Genomic DNA, 8,994 nt, shown 5'->3' on the forward strand with positions numbered 1-8,994 from the left:
CCGAGCTCGCGCTGCTCCACAGGGAAGGGGTTGATTGCTTTTCTTTGTTAGATATAGGGGTGTGTGTGTTAATTGTTTGCTGAGTCAGATCCTTACATCCGGGTCCCACTTGTCGGAAACGCCCTCAACCGCGCCAAATTACATGTTCAGTGCAATCTGCAACATTTTACTGAATCCGTGGTGGCTTTTGCAAATGATTAGCGACCAGGTCGTTTTCTGCAAGATAAGCCCCAAATGTGGTGGTTTCTTGCAATTCACTCCGAATTCAGTTGCATAATTTTTGCTCCCGCAGCAGTTGGTCTCGTTGGTTAAATATACGATCAAAGTTAGATCTCAAAAAACGCGGACGCACTACATCGTGGAATGGAGGGAGTGTCACATAGCAAACATCATTTCCGTGGTTTCCACACACAGCCTAGCAAATACCCGTAACAGCCTGCAAATTGGCAGTATAGAAACATACTAGGGCAACCATATGAATTTTTTGTGAAAAGAAAATGGATCTCACATGAGCTTGCAGAGCAGCAGTAGCCCAACACTCCAAAAAAAAATTGCACATAATTTCCATTAATATGTTTGTCACCACTTCTTATTTTTTGAATATATGTTTAGACCTCTTTTTTTCATATCTATCTATATCTATCTATCTATACCTCTACTAATTAGGCACTTCCTAAAAATTCCCACGTTAATCAGTAATTACTAGCCGTTAATCTAACGGGACCGAGTTATTATGGTGCAGATTAATCGTGATTGACAGAAATTACCCACTATGCCACGGGCAAGTGAAAAAAACGGTTCATTCTATTTTCCACCTGTCCTATCTCCTTCTAATCTCTCAGCCCTATTCCTTCTCCCGTCTCCTTGCAGCGACTCAAAAAAATTCGCCTTACAGCGCCACCGTAAGCCCCCGCCGCCAGCCCACAAGGGAGTCCCGGCCGCCGGTTCTCCGATGCTCTTCGCCTCCCTCGAAGGTCGGATCTCGCCGCCGTCCCGAACTCGCCGGCTCTCTCCACCCATGAGGTCTCATCTCTCCCAAGGATCCTCTCCAACCCGAAGTTCCTCGCGGAGGGCACCGACTGACACCGGCATGCGGAGGCGAGGCAGGCCGCCCCTCCTCCGACTGTCCAACCATAGCAGCGTGGCTCCTCCGACGAGCGAAGGGGCTCTCCTCTCCCATCGGCCGGCGCCTCGACTCCGACTCCTACAGCTCGCGCCGGACAACATCCTCCGCCCCCAAATCTTAACACACTGTATTCCTCCGGACATCGTCGTGAACCTCCAAGAAGATAAGCCAACCTTCATGTGTATCTCCCGTTATATCTCTACTCTATTCTTCTCTGCTCTGTTTTTCAGGAAGAAGTTGGATTGGTGGTCGTTTCCGGTTTTCAGCATGCAGATGGGTATGCCAACGGTTGTTCCTTGGTTGAACTATGCAACGCATCTCGCTGAATTCCAAGCAGTACTATTTTGGGTCTGTCTACATACCCAAGTAGGGGAGATAAAAGCTGCAAGTTGGGTAGAAAGCTCGGCATGATTCTTGGTAATACACTTTACTTGGTGATTGATGATTTGTTTGATGATTACTCTTTACTTGGTATAAGGTACTTGATGATTTTAATATAGTATGGCTCTGATGTAGGTTAGTAGTTTATATTCATGCCTGAATATGTTCGAGATGCATTGCATTGCGGCACCATCAACGGTTCAGCCGACTGTCAAACACACAGACGCGCCGCACATCGAAGGCGAAAGGCGCCCAACTCTCAAGGGTGGAAGCAGAAAAAAAAGAAGCCATTGGAATAATCGGATCCTTTTCAGGGGCTAATTGAAACCAGAAGAAGAAACATCCATTGCTGTACATCAAGAAGCATAGCATAAAAATTCAATGTGTGCCCATTGTTGCCTCTGATGTCTCTATGTTCTTCACGGCCCCAATGCCCAGCCACATTCATAGTGAAAAGAACCATGTCTCTACAAAAAAAACATACAAGGTGAACCTACTGTACTACCTGGTACCTACACATGGGGTCGTCAATGCCGTCATCCTGCCTGTTATGCTGCCATATCAAGTTTGGGTTCAAAGGAGTCAAGTCAAAAATCCCAACAAAGCTATGCATGTGAGTCTCCGCTAATTTCTCCTCTTTACCAATCGTTCATCTAATTCATGTTTTTTTGACAAAAATAGGGAAGATGTATTCAACTTTGCTTCATCATTTCTTATTAGTTGTAGGTAATTTATATTGAGCTGAATTAGCATCGTTTCTTGAACAAATTATTCTTTCAGTACGGTTCGAGATTGGGACAAACGTATGAGAAATACGATACACAATCACCAATTCATATATGAACGTAGACTGTACCAATCATGTCTACTAAGATTTATACATCAGCACAATAGTGTTTCTGACAGTTTATATACTGCACATAGTGTTCTCTGAAAACTTTAAGCAAATTAATTTGACCCTCGACGTTGATTCTACAGTTTTATGATGATTAGCCCATCTGATCAACCCAGGATCGACGTCTCTGTTTCTATTTATGGTGGGCAAGGAGGAGAAGCGATCTCTCTACCGTGGGCACCCTCTGCAGCTACTGCCGAAGTATGAGCAATCCCAGATGCCTAGATCATAAATCTCTTGCAATTTTGGGCTTTTGACCGTGCATCCTCTCTTCGGCTCTGAGGTCGATTTCACTAATCTCCCACTGAGGTCTGAACTCCTGTTTTGTTTTCTCTGTCGTAAATAAAATCATTGAGGATATTCACCAGGATTGGCGTTGTAGGTTCTCAGTTCATGGAATCATTGTTTGGATCTTCTTCCCGGGCCAAAATATGTTGATATGCACTCTATACAAGAATCTGCGAGGTGTTTTCCTGTAGTCGGCCCATTTTGCCCAGTGCAAGTTCTGTTTGAAATTTCTTATATGTGCTTAACCAATATATGCAACTTGATAGTTTATTGAACGTTTATTTCAACTTATTCTGTCTCTAATATAGTTTTTGGTGAAGAAATGTTTTTACACGACTGATAGATAAATTGGTGTTGTAGCCTAGAAGCAGAAACATATCCCATAACAAACATATAATTTTTTCTTAAGAACATTGCAACTGTCATCTGGATTGGGACAAATTTATCTGAGTTGATCTTCTCAAACTTGATTGCCTTTTTCGGGATAATAAAAGGGCACTCTTTACGCCATCCTTGATTTCATCATATATGTCTAGGTGTCGTCCTTCTACTACTCTACAACAACCAGCACTCAAATTTCCCATCTATAGATGTGCGTACTCAATGTGTTTGATGGGATGTACAAGAGAAAAATCATAGACTCACTGCAGGGGCCTTATCTTTCATTTTGTTGAGTAGGGGTGCATGCTTCAGACTAAAACTTGGTGGGTTTCATTGATAATGACAGACAGTATCACGATCACAATTCTTCTGATGTAATTCAGGTATATATCTTGACTGGGTTACCTTTCTTAGATTACAGCATCTTGCACTCCTATTCTTTAAAGGATTTGGGCTTCCCAACATTACACGGCGTACATGCATGTTCTTCATGCAAATTATGATCTCATACCTGTAAAATTAACTTATTGTATGCTTCCAGCTAAGTACTGATTTATTCTCCATATCATATACCGAGTGGAGGAATTACGTTGGAGTGGTGGTGGCATTCTAATGGATGTTTCATCGCCTGAAATAATATGAAATAATCACGTTTGTGCTTTGTTTGATGTTTTCCTGGTCTGCTCACATGCTTATGTAATAGTTCCCTCGGATTGTAGGAACGAGCTTCATATAGATAGGCATAAATATGTTTGTGATCAATCAAAGAAAATAGGAAGATCTACTAAAATCTTTATGAGTGTGTATCATAAGAATTACTTTGATTGCAAGTCCAATGATCTTATTAGTAACTAAGTTTGGAAACATATGCGCCGTTAGTTTTTATCTATAGCTCTTGCCTTCTGTACGTACTGAACTGAAATTGCAATCTTCAGGAGATGATGCAGTGCTTCAAACAACTCATCATAGTAGTTTGCGAATCATTGTATATTATCAGTTTTACTGCCTGCTCCGATCCAAAATAAGTGTCGCGACACTTATTACACTTATTTTGGATCGAAGGGGGTACTATTTTTGGGAAAAACATCACGTTGCTCTCTTTTTGTTAACATGTGTCCGAGATTTAAAAGAAGTCCTTAGAACTACATGGTGAGATTATCTTTAGCAGACGAGATTTCTATCGGTGGCAGATCAACAAACATAAGTGGACTGCCGGCCTTGATGAGAGCTACTCATGTGCACGTGTTTCATTTTGCAGCCAGATCCATCCATTGTATCATGAGTGTACACATCTACTGGAGTAGTGTGGAGGCGTAGTTATATTTGATTATTAATTTCTGCAGGCAACCAACGAAACGGACAATGTAGTGTATTCATCACGGCTAATGCTTCTATTTAATTAGCTTTCTTGCAAAACGATTCATACATATATGTACGTGGGTGGAACAATTGATTGGTCTGAAGTGACAACATATTTATCCAGAAATCAATATATACAAATAAAGAAGGAAAAACATCAAACAAAGCACAAACGCGACTATTTAATACTTACAAAAGTCCTCATATTTACATGATACAAAAGCTATCCTTATGGATGATGCATGACAAAGTTCTCATATTTACCTGCCTCAGTATAGACGTATGTCATATATCAATATTTGTATAGCTCACTGTTAACTGATTAAATATACATCTTACACCAAAATATCTAGAAATTGACAATTCAATATATTATTTTTATGGATAAATTGATCAATAACTGAAGGCATATAATAAAGGCATTATCCAACATTTATGTAAATAAGAAGGCAATATAACAAAGAATAAAATCAAACATTTAGTTTAGTGTCATTCGGCTATGGTATTCAGAAAAAGTTAGGGTAAATATTTATTCTTAATGGAATAAATCGACCGTGTAAGACAATGTAACCAAATGTGTTTCCTATTATTAGGGAATTGCATGTATAACCCATAGGACAATGTGCATGCATTCGTTCTCTGCAACCAAAACATGAAAATAAATTATTGCACTCTCATCTTGGTATGATAATACGCATTTTGCATCAAGTGAAAACATATCAAATAAAGTTGTGGCAGATATATTATTTCATGAATAAATATAAAAAAACATAAGATGCTGGGAGGATTGCTGATTGTTTTTGCGAACTACTAGAACCAGAGAAAGTGTTTACTTTCATCGAACCTCTTGATCTTTTACAATTAAACATAGGTTCTTATATATTATGTATTGGAAAATTTCGAAGGAGATAGCACATAAAACGAACTTCACATTTGCAACGATGTTACCCACCAATAGCGCCTTCATATTTATTAATTTGTGTCATCTATAAATCATAGTATTTGAGAATAATGAGAGATGGGTCGACCAAAAAAGGAAACATCATACAAACCATCTAATCATGACTTGAACAAAAAATTGTAATCCCTTTCTCCTAGATCACTTAAAATATATCAGATTAAAAATATTATTATAAATTATACATCAGTAGAGAGTTAGCATTATAAAAAAAACCAAATTATATAATCATATTAGATATGCATATGCTACATACCTACTGTCCATTTTTTAAACCAAAAACATTTTTTGGAAGTGGTAAATGAAGCAAATCAAATAACACAAAACAAAAATAAATTATCAAAGTGTACTGCTTTACATGCTAGCCCGTGCGAATGCACGGGTTGACGACTAGTACTTGGATTAATTTAACACACATAAACACATCTACATGCTAGACCATTTTTACATTTATTTTTCTAGAAAGGAAAAAAAGAATGCTGACCTATTTTCTTACAGTAATCAAGATGTTTACTCGAAATTGCCTATGTCGATGGTAATTCTAGTATAAAGGTGATCAGTGTGTAAGCGAAAGCAGACCTGAAGTAATGATGTTATAAAATGTTGGTTATTTGAATATATTTTTCCTTGCCGACGTTATCTTCCGTGTGACGTCGTATCCATGATGCAATTCAGCGAGATTGCTCCGCGTCACTGCTGACGGTGCATGTTCGTTTTCCTTTCTTCTCTTCGTGCATGTATCTTGACAAGCCACAAAGGGTGGGGGCAGGGACGTTGGTTTCCTCTCTATAAATAGCAAGACCTGGAGCAATAGATGCATCAACAACTGGCTCTCATTGCGAAGATACACACAAACACAACGAAGATGGCTTCCGGCGGCCAAACGAAGATGGTTGCCGTTGGCATGCTGCTGGTCATCCTGTTCGCCGCGGTGGCTCACGCCGTCCTAGTGCCGCCGGTGCCGCCGCACCACCAAACCTGCATCCACACGACGGGCGAGGTTCCCGCCGCCAGTGACTGCATCTGCTCCAAGAACTGCGCATGCGCCGGAAAGTGCATCTTAGCAGGCGGCACGGGCGACCATGTCAAGGCCTGCTTCATCGATTGTGTGCTCAAGAACGACTGCAGGTGCAACGATAACTGCTTCGCCCACCAGCCCCCGGTGCCCATCATCCTAGCAGAGCACCAAAAGTGAGGCCTCTGACGACCTTGTCACGTCTGCGTCCACGCCTGCTTCCCAATCAGTTTGGTCCATGCTACGTACGTACTTTGTCACCGTAATTTTTGGTAAATCTCCCGTGCTTGCATCTACTTTGGGTACCGGTCGCCTGTCTCCGTGTATTGCTGAAAAATAAAATGTCGTCTCATTTGTATCCATGTTACTCCGACGCGTGACAATATTTGTATTTGGCTACAATTATATTAAATATATATATTGGGTTTGTATCTTTATTGGCTCCAGTGTCATCTTGATAGTCTGTTTTTTGTGCCCAGTGATCTATTCTGTGGACTTATCTTGTTGTCTGTATGGTGCACCAAATTATCCGTAGTTGGGAACTTTGCAACATGTACGATAACCAGCTTCCTATCATCTATATTTCATGCATCAGCTATAAACATTTTCTTCTCATTAAAGACTGGACCTGCATTTGGAAAATTATTTGGGCCCACAGCTTATTAGAGTTGTATGTCAAGTGAATGGGTGAGGCACTGCTTACTGATCCCGGAAATAGTGCAGTAAACACTTGTTTCTTATCAGAACCGAGATGCCCTTTGGGCCACCTACGAGTGGTATCGATACAGTTGGTACAGATAGATACCACGGAGATTAATTAAAGTATAAATAGATTTTCAATATAAAAACCCTTCCGAATAGAATTCAAGTACTTTAGGTCATTTTCATGATCTTCAAACTTCAAAGTAACACTTTTACCGTGGTTTCCAAGAATATATGTTGCGTCAAACAAAGTGAATATGTACTAAATATAATTCGTGAAAAATATGGAAATGTCATTTTACTATTATAAGCGTTGGCAGTTCTTTCTATATTATTGTCAAATCTAAAAATGTGTGGCTGGCACAAATTATGACATTGCTAATTTTTCTGAATAAAATCATATGAGCTTAGGGGAATAAAAGCAAGAGATCCCAATAAACAATGTCCAAAAATTCAAGTGGAAAAATAAAATATGATGAGCGTGCATTAATATTTTTCATGCAAATGCTAGTTTATATATATATTTGTATGCACGTGCAGATATCTGAAATACACAACGTTCTAGAAAGCATACGATCATAATTCATTATTTTTTACCAATAAAATATTATTCACATTCACAGATAGTAATTGTGCTATTAGATTTGTCCAAAACCATTTATAAATTACCTATAAATACTAAAGTCGAAGAATTGGACTTCTGAACAAGGCGTTGTATCGTAAGTACTATGTGGAATTGTATTTACTATGAAGCAGAAGCTTTGTGTTCAAACATATAAAGCATAAATATGTGCACAATGGGAACATCAGTTGTTAAGTTGTTTCCATGATTTTTGTGTGATGAAAATATTTTACCTCGTGTGACATAAGCATTTCTTTTGTTTAGTGACAACAACTGATCTATGGCTATTACATTGTTGTTACATGTTCCTACAAAAGATTAATGATCCAATTATACTCATGGGAGATTTCATAAATAAATATTTTAGAACCGACGGAGTATTAAAACACAAGGAGATATATACGTATTTTTCATAGCAAATCTGAGTACGTAACTGAAGTTCCTTTTTCGTGCAGTTGACCAGCTTGACAAAAAGCATATTGTCTACCTGCTAAAAAATGTATGCTTACGAACCTACCTGTGGTTGAGATGGTTAGGTGGACAGTGGTATCCTCAACCAACCAGGGTTCAAATCCTGGTGCTCGCATTATTCCTAGATTTATTTCAGAATTTTCGGCGATGTGCTTTCAGTGGGAGGAGACGTTCCCGTTGACGACGAGGCGCTTATGGTGGCCTCGTAAATCTGAAGATGATATGCCAGCTAAAAAAATGTATGCTTTTCTTTGTCAAGAGGGATACACACATTAATACCAAAAAAGAACTAGAAAAATGGACATTGATTAACTACAGTTTGGAGAATATTCAAACTAGCGTTCAATAGAGGCCCCTCACTAGCGTTCAATAGAGGTCCCTCACTAGGTGTGGACTAGGGTGATGGATGTGGAGCTAGTTCAGGATGAGCAAGACACTGTCGATTGGACATGTGAGAGGAATGGCGAATACTCTGCAAAACCTGCGTACGAGGCTTTATTCTAGGGACGGGAGGTGGCGCCAATGGCAGAATTCACCTGGAAAGCCAAGGCGCCTCTGCCATGCCGTTTCTTCATCTGGCTCGCAGTGCGAAACCGGTGTTGGACTTCTGACCGACTAGCCAGGCGAGGCCTTGATCATCAGGACAGTTGCCCTCTATGTGATCAAGAGGAAGAGTCAATCAATCACCTCATGCTACACTGCGTGTTTGCAAAGGAGATATGGACGGTGGTCCTACAAGCTATGGGCAAGATGGAGTGGATGCTGACGACGCGCAGCAAAAATGAAGACTAGTGCA

The 8,994-nt window shown here is 39.9% G+C and overlaps 1 protein-coding gene and 1 long non-coding RNA gene across 2 annotated transcripts; both read left to right on the top strand.

Annotated features, from left to right (window-relative positions):
• Positions 1-845: 845 nt before the first annotated feature.
• LOC123116397 (uncharacterized) lies at positions 846-4,735 on the top strand. Its single transcript, XR_006457055.1, has 3 exons — positions 846-1,543; positions 1,643-2,120; positions 2,486-4,735. It is a non-coding gene; the product is annotated as an uncharacterized lncRNA (long non-coding RNA).
• Positions 4,736-6,223: 1,488 nt separating this feature from the next.
• Positions 6,224-6,840, top strand: LOC123116398 (uncharacterized). Its single transcript, XM_044537358.1, has one exon. The coding sequence runs from the start codon at positions 6,254-6,256 to the stop codon at positions 6,581-6,583; it is 330 nt and encodes a 109-aa protein (XP_044393293.1). The 5' UTR covers positions 6,224-6,253; the 3' UTR covers positions 6,584-6,840.
• The last annotated feature ends 2,154 nt before the right edge of the window (positions 6,841-8,994 follow it).

Source organism: Triticum aestivum, chromosome 5B, assembly GCF_018294505.1.
Source record: "Triticum aestivum cultivar Chinese Spring chromosome 5B, IWGSC CS RefSeq v2.1, whole genome shotgun sequence".
Lineage (NCBI taxonomy): Eukaryota > Viridiplantae > Streptophyta > Magnoliopsida > Poales > Poaceae > Triticum > Triticum aestivum.

What these genes read in the sequence shown, in the direction of transcription:
- LOC123116398 (XM_044537358.1), top strand. Translation starts at nt 6,254, where the DNA reads ATGGCTTCCGGCGGCCAAACGAAGATGGTTGCCGTTGGCATGCTGCTG.